Source organism: Rattus rattus, chromosome 6, assembly GCF_011064425.1.
Source record: "Rattus rattus isolate New Zealand chromosome 6, Rrattus_CSIRO_v1, whole genome shotgun sequence".
Lineage (NCBI taxonomy): Eukaryota > Metazoa > Chordata > Mammalia > Rodentia > Muridae > Rattus > Rattus rattus.
In genome coordinates this window covers 83039762-83056219 of record NC_046159.1, presented here as the reverse complement: position 1 = coordinate 83056219, position 16458 = coordinate 83039762, and the positions used below count along the sequence as shown (strand labels likewise).

The 16458-nt window shown below is 42.6% G+C and overlaps 1 protein-coding gene across 2 annotated transcripts in view; it reads left to right on the top strand.

The window, feature by feature from the left end:
• Positions 1–16458, top strand: part of Herc3 (HECT and RLD domain containing E3 ubiquitin protein ligase 3) — an 88237-nt gene that overhangs the window by 17224 nt on the left and 54555 nt on the right. For both annotated transcript variants that reach the window (XM_032906406.1, XM_032906407.1), the window contains exons 3-9: positions 5354–5513; positions 6323–6399; positions 7183–7404; positions 8287–8378; positions 9591–9721; positions 10827–10987; positions 13817–13893. In XM_032906406.1, the coding sequence (XP_032762297.1) occupies positions 5354–5513; positions 6323–6399; positions 7183–7404; positions 8287–8378; positions 9591–9721; positions 10827–10987; positions 13817–13893 (920 nt within the window). The remainder of the gene's footprint in view (positions 1–5353; positions 5514–6322; positions 6400–7182; positions 7405–8286; positions 8379–9590; positions 9722–10826; positions 10988–13816; positions 13894–16458) is intronic.

Genomic DNA, 16458 nt, shown 5'->3' with positions numbered 1-16458 from the left:
TCCACCCCGTTTTCAGCATCTCACCCTCTACTTCCTTCACACACAGTGATTTCCCATGTTGAGATTTTGGGGGAAGCTATTCCTTGTGTTATTAGGGATGTCTGGACTTGTATAAATACCTGCTAGCCTTTCTTCCTGTTTGAATAGACAGCAACTGTGGTGGGTACAGGAAGTTTAATTGAATTTAACTCTGTTAGACTTCGAGTTCTGCAGAGACATCCCTGGAAACCTTTTGTAGGGAACCCGAAGGGTGACAGTTTATAACAAGTCTCTAATGTCCTATTTGATTCATAGCTAGCTTCCTTTCTTTGCACTTCCTCCTGGTTAGATTCTCCCTTTCTTGTAGATAATTTAAGTCATTTCACACACGCTGTATTCTATCTAAGCACTTCCCACAATGCCATCACTGAATGGAGTAGCTCCACTGTTTGATGAATGAGGTTTATAAAGAACATCTAAAAGCCTCAATTCCCAGAACTGGGACTGCTGCTGTTGCTGCTGCTGGAACTTAGCCTCTCAGCTCAGGTATCTTCTTTCTCTTGGCATCTGAAGGATGTGACAGTTCTTGGTATAAAGGATCCTGGCTGAGCTGAAAGGAGACAGTCTCGATCCTTTACGGACTCCATGTCATTGAAGTGTGTAACATTGGCGTAAAAGGCAGAAGTCACCATAGGAAACGTACAGGTTCAACACAGCACTTGTTAGGCTTCCCTTGACCCCATTTGAGTGGCAGGTGGCCTGGGAAGCTACATCACCCTTTCTGATGAGGATGACAGCAGTAGTCAACCCAGTGCTCGTGCTTGGTGGCGTACAGACCACCAGTTGATGGGGGCAATCAAAAGTTACTGCTTTTTACCTGTGGCAGTTATTCTAATTTCTTTAAAGACAGTTGAGTATTTTTGAAAAGCTATACTTGTTAACTAGCATCCATCTTTATGTGAGGAGTGCTGGTGTTCTGTGATTAGCATTATTTTAGAACATTAACCCAGTGGCTTGCATTGAGAAGAAGAGGCTCTGGCTACTTGTCATTGTTAGAGTGTTTATGCCTGTTATAAGCTGTCATCATCTATGCTATGATTAGCTTTTAAAGCACATTAATCCTCATGCTGGCTCTAAAGTAGGTCAGTATTATTGTCTGAAGTATATGTAAAGGACAAAAGAGTTGAGTTCGGGCTGACAGTTGGGATTCAATAATTCTAGGATGTTTGTCCACAGATGACTTATTTTTATGTGTATGAGTTAAGTGTTTGCTCATGGTATATTTAGGTGCTACTTATGTGCCTGCTGTCCAAGGTCATAGGAACGCATCAGATCCCCTGGAACGTGGTTGTGAGCTACTATGTGGGTGCTGGGAAGGAACCCAGGTCATCAGTAAAACCAGCCAGTGTTCTTAACCACTGAGCCATCTCTGCAGCCCCCACATAAGTGTCTCAGGTCAAGTAGGTCTTCCTGATAAGATTTGATTCTCAAGTTGTTTTCCTTGTTTATATTTACTTTCTGTTCATCCCTATGGAAGAACCAAAGAGGGTATAAGCTGGGATACAAGGAAGTTTGCATTTTTTAACCTACTAGCTAAATCCAAGTGCACAGCAAGGTATTTGTTAAATGTATGGAGGGACAGTTCTTGTTTTGTTGATCAGAGCATTAGACAACTGTTGCCAGCTTTTTAAACACAAAGTCCATGTGCATGTGAGTGCTTCTATGTGTGTTTAACTTTTCCTGGTTTCCCTCATGTTTATCTGTGTGCACAAGGGCTTCTCACCCTCTACAATAAATGAGATAAATGAATAAATCAAAATTGTCATTGCTGTAACACAAAAAGGCAGAGTCAGGAGGTATCTTTACTCACTGCAGTTATGAAACATTGCCAGTGTATTGACCAAAAGACACTGCTCAGAGCTGCTAAGAGTGCGTGTGTCTCCTAATTGTGATGCTTGTTAAAGATCAAAGAGCAGCACTGGCAGTGGGCAGTCTTAGATCAGGGGCAGCTTACTTTGATATGTTGAAGGCTTCATCCTGTAGTACTTGGTGAACTGCTTCGGATAATCTTTTCAGCTCTAAGGTCCATCCCCACCTAGTCTATAAGCTTCCAAAGAGTAGGGCTGGACTGAATTTGTTGTGTTCCAACAATATCCAGATGAATGAGACTAATAATCTAGTTACTCAGGAAATATCTGCTCAGTGACTTTCCCTCCCCCAGCAGCTATCAGCTGCTGTAGCTCCTCAGTCAGGGTCAGGATCCTTTCCCTGCTCCGTGCTGGGCTTTTTAACTCACGGGATCTTATGTGTGTAACCACAGCGGCTTTGAGTTCATGGGTTTGATATTCATGTCATGTCCGGAGCTAACCACCTCTAGCTCTTTCGACATCTCCCTCTTTAGTGCTGCATGGTAGGCAGGTACACCATGCTTCAGACGTTTATTTATTTGTTTCCTTCTCACTAGGTGAGTCTCTTCTTTGACTTAATTTTACATTCTTTCGCTTCATGTACTCTGGTGCCGAGGCTCTCAAGTTTATTACTTATTTGTTGGATTATTGGTTTGTCACAGTGCGTTTTGAGTGCACACATGTCAACTATGTATATGGGTCCCATGTGACCTAGGCCATGGATGTTTGTAGTGGTGGTGATGTGGTACCGTTCTGCTGGGGCTGGGCCTCCTACCTAAAAGCGGGTAGGCAGTGGCAAAAGTGTCAGCTTTTCTGATGTGCAGATCTATCTGTTCCCTGGGAATCAGCTTGAGTTTCAGCCTTTCTGGTTGGCCCTAGGCACTGTGCAGTTATTAGGTGCTGCAGCTGCCCATGTACTTGTGGTGAAATGAAGGAAGAAATTCAAGATGGAGATGTATTGTGGCTACTAGCTTTCAAGGCAGTACGCCTGATGACAAGGTGGCAGAGAGCTGGGTGATTTTCCCAGAGTAAAATCCTCATATTTCCTGGCTGGGTACAAACATCAGTGTGCTTTGGACCTCAGCCAAGAAAGGTATTTAAAACTATGACTATTTTGTGGATGGGAGAAAAGGGTGTCATTGTTCCTGGTAGAATTTCATGCACTCCCGTTGCTTTAAGACTATGCCTCATTCCTTTTCACATTCGGGGCTCTTTGGTTCAACATGTCTGTGTAGTAAACCTGCACAGTTCTCTCTGCTTAGATATGTACACATTTGTCTGCCTAGCTTCAGGGAATATCTGAGGATGTATGTGCTACGATAGGCATGTGTTCTACCCAGTATAGCCAGAATCTATATTGATAATATTTAGGATATGTAAAATTGTGTAAAATACACACATATTAAATGTAACAAAAATTTCAAGAATAGAAAAATCTGGAGAGCAGAAGATAGGGAAAAGACGACCTCAACACACTGCAGAAAACATTTAGTGATGGGCGTCATAGACTGAGGTAAAGAGAAAGCATCTCAGAAAACATGTATTATCATTTCTTCAGTTGTGATCACACAGTGTGTGTGCATGTGTGTTTGTGTGCACGGGCGCACGCACTGTGTTTTTATTGGCTAATGGCTCCATGACCTGGCCATTGTGAATAGTATTTGATTAATATAGCCATGCAGGTCATCTCTATTGCATGCTACCGTTGTCTCTTTCAGATGTACGTCCAAAGCGGTACGGCTGGATAGTGTGGACATCATCGGTTTTAGTTTTTTGAGAAACCTCCTCAGTTGCTGTACTAACTTACTTTCCTACTAACAGTGGCTACATGTCCTTGCCCAGCCTCTTGGACGTGCTCATTGTTCTCTCAGTGTCAGCCATTCTGACCAGGTTGGGGTAGTTTCAATGCAGAAGTGACTAAAGATAACACGTTTTTATTCATTGTCCACTTGAACAGCTTCTTTGAGAGAAGACTGTTAATTCATTCACCCACTTATTAACTACATTATTTATTCATTTACCCATCTATTAACTGCATTATTTATCCTTCTGGCATTTAAGTTTTAAAATGCATTACGTATGTTGGTGATTAATCCTCTGTCAGGTGAACACGTGGTTTTGTGGCGAGCCTTGGCTGCTAATGGTTTGCTTTGTCCAACAGAAGCCCTTTATGTAGGTGCAATCCTACGTGTCAATTCTTGTTTCCTGAAGAACTTCAGGCCTAACCTGAAGGTCACTGCCCATGCTCACATCATAAAGCATCGCCTGCCCTGTGTAAACAGGCAGTAGAATGACAGTTGTGGATCTTACACGAAGATCTGTGAATCACATTTTAGTCTTTCTTTTTTATATAAGTCAGGGTCACATATAGCCTTGGCTGGCTCTTGAACTCACTACACAACAGAAAATAACCTGAACTCCTGATCTGTCTGCCTCTACTTCCTAAGGGCTGGGACTATAGGAATGTGTCACTGCATCTAGATATAGCTGATTTTTTTTAAGAAATAGGACATATGGTAGGGCCATAGTTTCAGTCTTTGACCAGTTGTTAAAAAAGCTCTGTTCTCCACTGCATGCTTTCAGCATGTTTATCAGAAACTCAACGGCTATAATAGTGTGGTTCTTTCTGAGTCTCCTTTCTACATGCCGACACACGTCTGTTTTCTGTGTCACTGATTTTGTTAACGGCGTTATTTTATGTCAGATGCTATAGAGCTTTCGGCGTTGCTTCTTTTGTTCCACACATGTATGTACGTTGGGCTAGCCACGCAGAAGCAAAGGCGACTGGAGAGTCTCAAGTTAAGTGACCTATGCTGAACTTAGACAAGCAGCTTGTGTATTCTCTCAGATGTGGAATCTCAGTTTAAAAAAAAATGCCATGAAAATGGAAGGAAGACATCAGCAATCAGGAAGGGGATGTAGGAGGAGGCATGTTAAATACATGCAATGAGAATAAATATGACCAAAGTCTTATCTGCAGGTATGAAATGTCAGACATGTGCTGATGGATCCCCAAAGTTTTATATCTCTGTGAGCCTACAGGTTTCATGGTTCTCGTTATGAAATTAAATTGCCTGGGATGGTGATTGCCGTTGTTCACTTTCATTGTTACAACTGGATCTAGGATCAGTTTTTGGATGTTTCTAAGGTTTAACTCCCCAAGTGTGGGTGATACCGTACATACGGTATGCTGGGGTCCTAGACTTAATAAAAAGGTAAGGGAGAAAGCCAGTGGAATGCTGACATTCCAGACTCTCTTTCCAAGTGTCAAACGTGAGGATTCACACTGTGCTCCTTGTGCCACGGTGCACCATGCCCTTTTAACTGTGTGGTGAAATAAATGCTCCCCCCGCCCCCCTGGTTAGGTATTTGCGCAGGCAGTGAAAGTGGCTAATGCACGGAGCGTGGGGGGCAACTGTTTTCTTCCCAGGCCATATATTTCCTTCCTTTATGTTGATCTCTTTCAGAGCAAATTGGAGCACTGGCTGATCAGCACATCATCCACGTGGCATGTGGCGAGTCTCACAGTCTGGCTCTCAGTGACCGGGGCCAGCTGTTTTCTTGGGGTGCAGGAAGTGATGGCCAACTGGGCCTCATGACTACTGAGGATTCTGTGGCGGTGCCCAGGTGAGAATGTTACCCAAAGGCTTCTTGATTTGGACTGTTTCCTTCATGTCGTTATTTCCTTTTTGCTGTTGATACGCCTGGTAACGACACATTGCCTTACACAGAAAATGATTATTGTTAGAAATGTTTGCCTCAAGTTGTAAACGTGTGAGCTGGTCCAGAACTGAAATTGTTCTAGTGGACTAGTTACAGGATGAGCTCCTAGCAACTGGTAAATGTGTTGACTAAAAAGGGTGCCCTTTTTATTTTATACTTATTTACCCTGAACTGATTGATGTTCAGGAGGTTTTAAATTTCTTTTTTTCTTTCCTTTCCTTTCCTTTCCTTTTCTCCCTCCACCCCCCTCTCTGAGACAGGGTCTCATTTAGCCCAGGTTGGCCTTAAACTCACTATATAGCAGAGACTGACCTTATATTTCTGGTCCTCCGGTCTGTACTTCCCAAATGTCGGTTCCTGAGCACTGTCCGCCATAATCTGCCCTTAGCATTTATGAAGACAGTCCATCATTTGGAGATCCCAAAGATTTCATATGCTCCAATAATTCCTTTCTGAATTGGGGGTGGCAGATAGTAGGATTTTAGAAATGGGTCCAAGGGTGGGAGAATTTTTGTTTGGTTTAAACAGTAAACTCCTAAGTCAGCCTAATGAAAGCTGTAGTCCAATTTTTAACAGACAAGATTACATGCTTGATTCTTTTGAAGGTCTTTTAGCCAAGATAATACTTTTTATCAATATGCTTACTCGAGAATGAGTCTGATAATTGTGTTTCTGTGCAAGTGCAAATTTAAGAAGACCCCTTTCTGTTTCAGGTTAATACAGAAGCTGAACCAGCAGACCATATTACAAGTTTCCTGTGGCAACTGGCACTGCTTGGCTCTGGCAGCTGGTAATTTATATAAATATATGCTAATGCTATGTTAATTCTGAAAGCGTTTCTCTCCTGAAGTCCTGTGTTATCTAACTTGAAAGCTTTAACAACAGCGACGTTTGTCACTCAACATCTGCAGTTCATCCTTTCCTGGAGATGCGGACGATGCATCATTGCTCTTTGAGCTCTTATGGAAAACAGAAACCAACGCCAGGACTGTGCCATGCGGGTTGGGGAGGGGGCCGCTGGAGAATATAAAATACTTGCGGGACTTTATTTTTAAAAGCTACCATCCGTTCTCAAGCTCCATTCTGCTTTGAGGATTCCAGATCAACGTAAAATCGGGAGTTAGGGAAGTGTAAGGCAGTGCACGGGCATACCGTTCAGGCTTCCGTTCTAGCAGTCTGGGGTTGCAGCTGCAGCTCCTGAAACTGTCCCAAGTCTCCTGGTTTAGTGTGGTCAGAAATAAGGTCACCTTGCTTAGATACGAGCCTGGTCACCAGCCTGTTTGTACTTGAATTTACTTAACCCTTTAGATTTATTTAACCTGAACACTTTAGATAAGTGTTGATAGTCTTTGAAGGCCACTGAGGATTGGGTTTACTTCTCTGTTCTGAAATGCTAATTTAATTCAGGCTTTGGAAATCTTAAAGCACAGTGTCTCCTTTCTTTTGGGTGAGTTTGGTGTCTATAGGGTAGCTAATGAGTGGTGTAACAGCTGAAGTATCTTTGCGTATGGAGTCTGTACCTGTCATCTGTATCATTTAGTTTGTAACATCCCTTGCCCCGTTGTTCTTTCAGATGGCCAGTTCTTCACCTGGGGAAAGAACAGCCATGGACAGCTGGGCCTGGGGAAGGAGTTCCCCTCCCAAACCAGCCCGCAAAGGGTGCGATCTTTGGAAGGGATCCCGCTGGCTCAGGTGGCTGCAGGAGGGGCTCACAGCTTTGCCCTGTCTCTCTCAGGAGCCGTTTTTGGCTGGGGAATGAATAATGCAGGGCAGCTAGGGCTCAGTGACGAAAAAGGTATGTAAAGTCTGTGTACACTCTTCAGTTCAAAACCACGTTTGTTTGTTGAGCAAATGCTTCTTGTGGACCTACTGTGTGATAGCCTGATGCTAGGTGTTGAGGGAGCAGCAGTGAACGAGTCGGGACATCTGTGACTTCACTGCGACCACGTTCTAGTGGGCGGATGGGACTAGCAAACAATAAATAATGTGTCACATGGCTTTGGAATAAGCTTTGTGTTTATCACAAGTCGGTCAGGAAGGAGCTCTCTGATAAGAGCACATTCATGAGTCCTGTGGGAAACCAGCTAGGAAGTGGGAAGTAGATGATTTGGTGAGGGATGTTCTAGTCAAAGGAACAGGAATGAACAGGAAGAAGAGTGGTGGGGAAGCCGAGTAGAAGGAAGGGAAGCCATGTGGGCTCTGCTACCAAGGACCCCAGGTTACGTGAGGACTTTCACTTCCTTTCCTGATGAGGGGAGAAGAAACTTAAGGGTTCTGAAGAGAGGTGTGGTCTAGTTTAAGTCACTATTGTGGATCCAGGGGCAGGGATCTGCTGGGAGGTGGAAACAGTAGTCAAGTTTTTGTAGTGCTTGATGATGAATGAAGATAAGGCTGTGCAGTCGGAAACAAAGGGGATGCCGGAAGGTCAGGCCGTGTGCACGGGGCAAGGAAAGATGGCGTGAGTTGCAGTGGACGGAGTTAGAGAGATTACGAGTTAAGGTTTGGATAAATTACACTTAGATTTTGCCGGACTTTTCAAGGCGAGTTGGAGGCAGAGAGGTGAAGTGAATGTGAGTCAGGAGACTAGGGGATAGGAGCTCTTGCCGATTGTTGTATGTACCTCATGCAGAAGGCCAGTGGTGGTCACGTGACATGCTGATGGCTTAATTTCTTTTAGATCGAGAGTCTCCATGCCACGTGAAGCTTTTACGAACACAGAAAGTCGTCTATATTAGTTGTGGAGAGGAGCACACAGCAGTTCTCACAAAGGTGAGGAGATTAACGGGGTTGGGATGTGGACTGGGGTTGGGGCGGGCAGTGAGAGGACGATTTCAAATGTCGCAGAGAAGCTATGGTGGTAAGTCACTATTCTTGGAATTATATTTTCTCTTTAGCTTTGTTCTGATTGTTTTGGGAGGAGTAGAAAGAAGACTGCTTTGTAAAAATATGCCTATGCTTTCCTCTTGGATAACCTTCTATATCCTCTAGGTAACATTTTAAAATAGTTCCATGGAAGTAAATTAAAGTATGGTGTGTACACCTATGCAAAAACAGTTCCCATCCTTTGTTCATTTAAAATAATTCATTTGAATATATAAAACAGATAGTAATTTAATTGCTATTTTAAAATTCTAAAAACATTAACATGCTAGAAAGAATAGAAGTCTGTCTTTCTTTCCTTCATTTCTTCACTTTGGTGGTGGTTGTGAGACAGGGTCATACGCATCCTCTTTATCCTGTCACCCAAGCATGCATTAGTATGACTTTCAACGCCTGCCCCTCCTGCCTCTACCTCCCAAGTACCGGAATTGCCAGCATGGGCCAGCAGGCCTAGCTTGGAAAGGCCTTTTCATGTTGTTATCTTATATTGATGCAGCGTTTATTCAAGTACAAATTTAAAATCTTTCCTACGGAGCTGGTAGAGCCTCAGTTTCCTACATTCGAGTGAACCTGATAAATCGTATTCATTTTACCTGTCTTTTTCCTTGAAAATTTTTTTGCCTCCTTGCACATTACTCCACTTAAAAAAAATGACCGCCCATGTATATGTATGAGGCAAGTGCATGCCTGTTGCCTGTGGAGGGCAGAGATGGCTGTTGGATCACCTGGAACTACAGTTACCTGTAGTTGTGAGCTTTGGATGGTGAGTTCTGGGAATAGAACTCAGGCCCCCTAAAGGGCACCAATTGCTCTCCCTAAACTGCTGAGCTAACTCTCTAGCCCCACATCACCTCACTCTTACATGCTCTTCAAATCTCCAATGGCAACCAGTCCTTTAAGTATGGTGGACCTGCTCCCTAATGCTGTCATCTTACCTTCCTTTATTCTTTCCCACGGAATAAATGTTCTCAGGAAATGCTGACAGCCATCGGGTGAATATAATACCTTGAACAGAATGATGAGATGGAATTTTATGAATAAGTTTTAGAGGACAGCCCTCAAACTCAGTTACCAAGTCACCCAATCCTTGTTCCTTGCTAGAGTGGGGGCGTATTTACCTTTGGTGCTGGCTCCTGTGGACAGCTTGGACACGACTCTGTGAATGATGAAGTTAATCCGAGAAGAGTCCTGGAACTGATGGGCAGTGAAGTAACTCAGATTGCCTGTGGCAGGTGAGCGTCCCCAAGAGCCTTCTCATGGTAGTGATGGTAGGGAGATGCAAAGTGGATCTGGCAGTGGGAAAGCCTGTGGACTCATTGAGCCACGGTCGTTTAAAGAGATATTTTTGTTGTTTGTTTTCTTTTCTTTTCTCCTCACCTCTTTGAGATAGTGTTGGTCAGTGTGCCCTGTTCTGGCCTTAAACTTGGTATGTAGCGGAGGCTTCCTCCTTTTACCTCCTGAGTGAAGGGAGAGACTCCAGGCATGTGCCATAGTGCACTGCATTGCTTTAGGAAATCTCAGCTCCATGATCACCTGGGTTAGGGAAGTCAGACTGCAGTAGGTATGGAAAGGAAGGGACTTAGGTAAACAGAGGGACATTGGACCTCTTACAGAATAGAGGACGAGTAGCAGAATGTAGGAAAGAAATGAAGAAGGAAGGTAACAGGCAGGTCCTTGCTTGGGTCTCTTCTGCTTTTCTTTCATCCCAAAGGGAGGATATGACAGGTTGTTAATCCCTTCCCACATATCATTATCAGTAGGCACATGTGTGACCTTTGTTACAGCAATACAAGGTTGTCATCTATGGTTGGGTTCAGTGAGTTACAAGTCTGCCCTGCAAGCACAAGGACACAAATTAGGACCCCTATGAAGCACATGAAAAGCCATCTGTAATGTCAGCACGGAGGCAGGCTGAGACAGGCTCACTGTCAAGTCAGTCTAATTCACCAAGAGACTTTGCCTTTAAAAAGGTTCAGTGAGAGACTATCTTTAAATATAAGAGAAAAATTATTTCTGGTCTACCCACTTGTGCAGGTATGCATGTACCTATACACATATACATGCACAACCTCCATACTAGCAATTCTATAACACACACACACACACACACACACACACACACACACACACACACACAAAATCAAATTATAAACGTCTCATTTTAAGCCAGTTTATGCTTTAGTGTTGGATCACTTTCAAAGCTGTCATAGGTTTCAGCCACATGTTAGCCATGCCTGATGAGATGTTAGAAGTTGAGAGTCTGACAAGGCTAGGCTACACGGGAACCCCTAGGAATTTCTGTGATTTTATGTGAAAGTGAGTTTATTGTTCCTACAGACAGCACACTCTAGCCCTTGTGCCTTCTTCTGGACTCATCTATGCATTTGGTTGTGGAGCTAAAGGTCAGCTGGGAACCGGACATACATGTAATGTCAAGTGCCCATCTCCTGTGAAGGGCCACTGGGCTGCCCACAGCGGTCAGCTTTCAGCTCGAGCTGGTAAGAATGATTTTCATTGGAATTATATTTTAAGTAATCATAACTATTATTTTAATATGTATTTGCTACTTGTCTTTAACTACTTTAGAGGGAATAGACAAGAGTTGGGTTTCCCTCCCTCCCTCCCTCCCTCTCTCTCTCTCTCTCTCCCTCTCTTTCTGTCTTTGGATATCTATTATCAAATCATTTGAGTACTCACCCTGCATGAAAGTGTGTAACCGAGAGCCTAAAGAACAATCAAAGATGTTGGCATCAAGGTGCTAGGTAGTGTATATCTTACAGTGGTTAAGTGGTGAAAATTAATCTTCAAGTTGTAATTGATTGCTTAACAAATTCCGTTACCATAGCAATGGTAATTTGTTTGCTAAAAAGCAAGCGTATAACTACTGGCCATCACCCCCTTGTCAGGAGCAAAGGACTGTTCTCCCAAGAGGTTAGGTAACTTGCTTAAGATCAAAAAAATTCTAGAGGCAGGATTTGAACTCAGATCTGCCTCGTTCAAAAATCTGTGTCCTGTTTGCATGGTGTCTGGTGATAATGGGGTGAGACCTCTTAAAAGATTCTCTTGAGAAGATCGAGCAAGCCGACGGTTTATTTCACTGGAGATTAAAGGAAGACAGTTATGTGTATTGACCAGCTTCCTCATGCTGAAATCATAAATCCAGAGGTACAGATGGAGCTGCAGAGTTACTAAATAGAAGGATAATTTAATAAATTTAATTTTGAATTTTAAACAAATTTAGGGCTTAATAATGATTTAAAATAACAATTATTTGTTCCCTTACTTTGTTTGTTTTGTGAAAAGCAAATTAAAGAGATTCAGTCAATTAGGCACACTAGGAGGAGGAACCATTGAAGGGTCCAGTGACCCACGAGGCCAGGGAATGAATAGTCTAATCTTTGTAAACCTAGCATGCATCACAGAGCTGCTATAAACCTGTCACTCAGCAAATACTTAAGGGACAGATATGTCTGAGATGTAGCTAGCTTAAAATATAAAATAAGCATGGCTGCGCATTAGTATTCTCCAAAGCAAAGAGTGGCGTGGCGTCTTTCTCCAGGCATTCTCCTCTACTCGGAATATATATGCTTAGTAAGTGTGCTCCTGGGTTTAATGGTGCACGCCTGTTACACAGACACGCAGTAGGATTGCAAGTCCTAGGTCAGCCTGGGCTTGTCTCAATCCCTTCTTCCTCCCAGACAATAAGCAAGTCAAGAAACTCAAGTTTTATTTGAAACCATACTTTTTAATAATGAAATCACAGTCTGGCTTGACTCAGGTAGTTGTAAGCTTATGTCTGTAAGCTTTGACAAAGTATGGTAGAAATAAGAAAATTTCCAAATTTCCTGTCATACGCTGTGTACTCATGGCCCTTTGTGGTGATATGAGACTGCAGGGAAAGGCACCGAGGAGTCTTACAGCTAGAGGAGGACTGTGAGGGAGCAGGGCTTTACCTGGAAGTGTAAATTGATGTCCAAGGAGGCAAACCATTCAAAGAGAGTATGTTCTGTGTGAGAGGAGGGGAGAGGTGTGGGGAGATGAGACAGCACAAGAGATTAGGGGTGTTAGAAGAAGTAATCATGGGGTTGGGGATTTAGCTCAGTGGTAATCCTGTCATGGGTTCGATCCCCAGCTAAAAAAAAGAACCAAAAAAAAAAAAAAAAAAAAAGAAGAAGTAATCATCATGTATATCTGTACACACACACACACACACACACACACAGACATACGCACACAGATGTACACACACATACAGACAGACATATACACACATACACATACACGTATGCACATACACACACATACACATACATATATACACACAGACACACACAGACATACACACACACAGACACACACATATACACACACAGACACACACATACAGACATACACATAAACACACACATACACATATGCACATACACACACATACACACACACAGACATACACACACAGACACACACACACACACAGACACACAGACACACACACACACAGACACACACACACACACACACACACACACACACATACACACACACACACACACAGACATACACACACACACACACACACACACACACACACACACACACACACACAGACACACACACAAACACACAAACACACGTACATACACACACAGAAGTGCATACATATATACAGGTAACACTAAACAGAACAGGAAGGTTTTTGTATATTTGTGTATTTGTGTGTGTGTGTGTGTGTGTGTAATAGTACCAAGTAAAAAGGGCCATAATTTCAAAAGGCAGAGAGGAAGAGGGTATATGGTAGGTGATAAGGGAATAAAGGGAAAGGGGGAAATGATATAATTAATTTTTAAAATTATTTTTTAATTTAAAATTTTTAAAAAAATTTTTAAAAATAGCTATTAGGTGGTCTTAAGAATGTCCCCATGATGGGATAGCAACCTGGGACTGGGAAAGGAGGTCCTTGTATTGCTAGCATCATCCTGAAGGGAGACAGAGAGGGGTACCTGCAGATGTGTGATGGCTATGCATATGTTACTATTTATAGCAGTGACCATTTTAGGTTTCTGGCTGGTGGCATGACGGAGTTAGCATGAGAAATAGAAACAGGGTCAGGGTTAGCTGGCTGCCAGGGAGGCAGGCTGGGAGGGTTTGGGCACCAATGCATGTGTTTATTTTTAACTGAACTAGAAACAGTCCTGGGCAGTGAACCAGGAGGGCCTCCCTCCTCATACAATTAAAGCAGATAAGCTTCTGGAGCATATTTTGGAACATCAGGAGAGGATGAGGGAGCGACTCTTGACAGACATACTGTTTGAAATGCTTTTTGACAGATCGCTTTAAGTACCGCGTGGTTAAGCAGATCTTCTCCGGAGGGGACCAGACATTTGTACTTTGCTCCACGTATGAGGTAAGAGTTAGAATGATGGTAATCAGCGTTTTCTTTAATAGATACACAAAAACTTTGCAGCTCTTTGTTTCTACTGATGACTTTATCTTATTAAAAGAATCAAACTGAACGTTAGCTCAACTAAACTCCTTTGACTTGCTAATAATTATCTTGTTCTTAACATGGTAAAGTTCTGATTTATAGTGTAGAATTAATCCCTTATATTCATATTTGTTCTAAAAGAAATTTAAGGGGGCCTAGAGCGTTTGTGTTACCATTTTTCTGTTTCTTCACTGTTAAGTACCAATGAATTCTAGGCGTTTGATAAGTTAGTGGGTTTCATTGTTGGTGTGACCGAGTATATAATAAATATATAAGAGAGGTTCAAAAAAGTTCAGATTTTTTTTTATTATTTATCACCTGGTCATGATACCAGACCAAGATTTCCGTTCTCTTGTTCCTGTTAAGGCACAAAGGACGAGTCTCATACATGGGTATGGATGGGTATGGCAGGGCACACTTGTAACCCTAGCTCTTACCTGGTAGACACAGCAGTTCTTACCCAGGAGGCTAGTTTGGGCCAGCCTGAGCTACATGAGACTCTGTCTCGAAGGAAAAGAAAGGGTGTGGAGGTGGGGCGAAAGGGAAAGGAGATGTGGTGTATGGCCTTTCAGGGTTCAAAGTGTGTAGATAGAAGAATCAGTGGCATTTATTTAGTTCATTCTGCTCTTCATGGTCAAGGGCAGCCGGCTGACTTCTCTTCCATTGTCTTCTCATGCTCCCTATTTAACAAGCTCTGCAGGGAGAAGGGGGGCAAACTCAAGGCAGTAACTGGAAAAGCAGGAGACTATGGGAGAGAACGGCACTCGTGGAAACAGAGGCCCTCTCCACTGGGAAAGCCTCTCCTTTGCTCTGACACCACCATCTGTGTCCTTAGTACCATTCTGTGAGGTTCTGCAGCTGCCCAGCCAAGCTTCAGGTCAGGAGCCTGCGGGAAGCCATATACGAGCTGTCTTAAGGGAGATGTAGAATAGCTGCCTTGGGTTCAGCTTTATAACTTCACAGAGAAATCCTACAGGGAGCTGAGGCTATGCCAATAAAACGAATGATGAAAACATGGGGTCTCTTCAGTAACTTCTTTGGTTTTCAAAAATTGGCTTGTAGGAATTTATTTCTGAATGAAACTGACTTAAGATTCTGTCTTTTGTTGCTGTTCTTGAGACAAAGTTTTTCTGTGTAGCCCTGGCTGTCCTGGACCTCACCAGGCTGGCCTCTAAGGCAGAGATTTGTCTGCCTCTGCCTCCTGAGTGTTGGGATTAAAGCTCTACACCATAGCCACCTGAGAAACTGACTTAAATAATATCCAATTTTTAATTTTTTTCTGAGAATTAAATATAAAACGTAAATTTCCTTCCTTTAATAAATATACAATATAGTCTAGGCAGCTGAGTTTTAAATATATCAGTAGTGTTGGGCATGGAAAACAGTAAGGTATACGATAGTGTTAGTTAGCCGGTAAGTTAAAGTTTCAACTGGTGAGAGGTCTCCTCCATTAAAGTTTTAACTTCACAGTGGAACATCCCTCCCCTCCACCTTGAAAAAGGTAGCCAAGCTCACCTGAAACATACAGCTGGCCTTTGTCTCAGGTTCTGAAGTGCTGTCCCTGCAGCCGTGGTACCCCTGTCTTTTCAAGTATAAAGCCATACTTATTTACATGCTATTACAATATATGCTTATGTATACAATATCTATATTATATATATAATACATATAAGCATATCTTATATGTGTATAAAATACTGTGTGTATATATATGTGTGTGTATATATGCACTCACATGCACACACTCTAGATGCTTATTAGATACAGAGATTGAAAATTTTATTCTTACCTAATTACCTCTAGTTACCTTATCACTACTTTAATGTGAAGTGACAGCCAGAAAAACAATGTTTCAGATTCTTTTAGATTTAAAATATTTGCATATACACAAAGTATGTTGGAAATGGAACCCAGGTCTACACAAAAACTAATACCAACTCCAGTACATCATGGAGGTAATACCATATGACATTTTGAATCACTGTGTGTGTGAACATGAAACTCAAACACACTGAAGGCATGTTATATGACATCTTAAGTTATAGGTGTATACTTGAGCTGAGGAGATGGCTCAGTAGTGAAAATGCTTGCCCTGCAAAGTGTTTGGGTGAGAGTTCAGATCCCCAGAGCCCTTGTAAAAGTCGGTTGGTTGTGGCATTAATCCCATCATTGGGAGGTAGAGACAGAGTTAGCAGACAAGCCATTGGAACTCTAAGGTCACTTAAGAGACCTTGTTTCAATGAATAAGGTGGAGAGTGATCAAGGAAGAGTGACCAGGTCAACCTCTTGTATATGCGCATGTGTGTACCCACACACATGAAAATACACCCATAAAGGCATGCACAGCACACACAAGCACTTGAGGGGGGAAAGGGCACTGAATTTCCAGAAATTGCTTACTAAATTCTGTGTTTCTTAAATGTATTAAAACAGGGTTTTACTGTAGCCCTGGCTAGTCTTGAGAATTCTCGGTTCATTGCATAG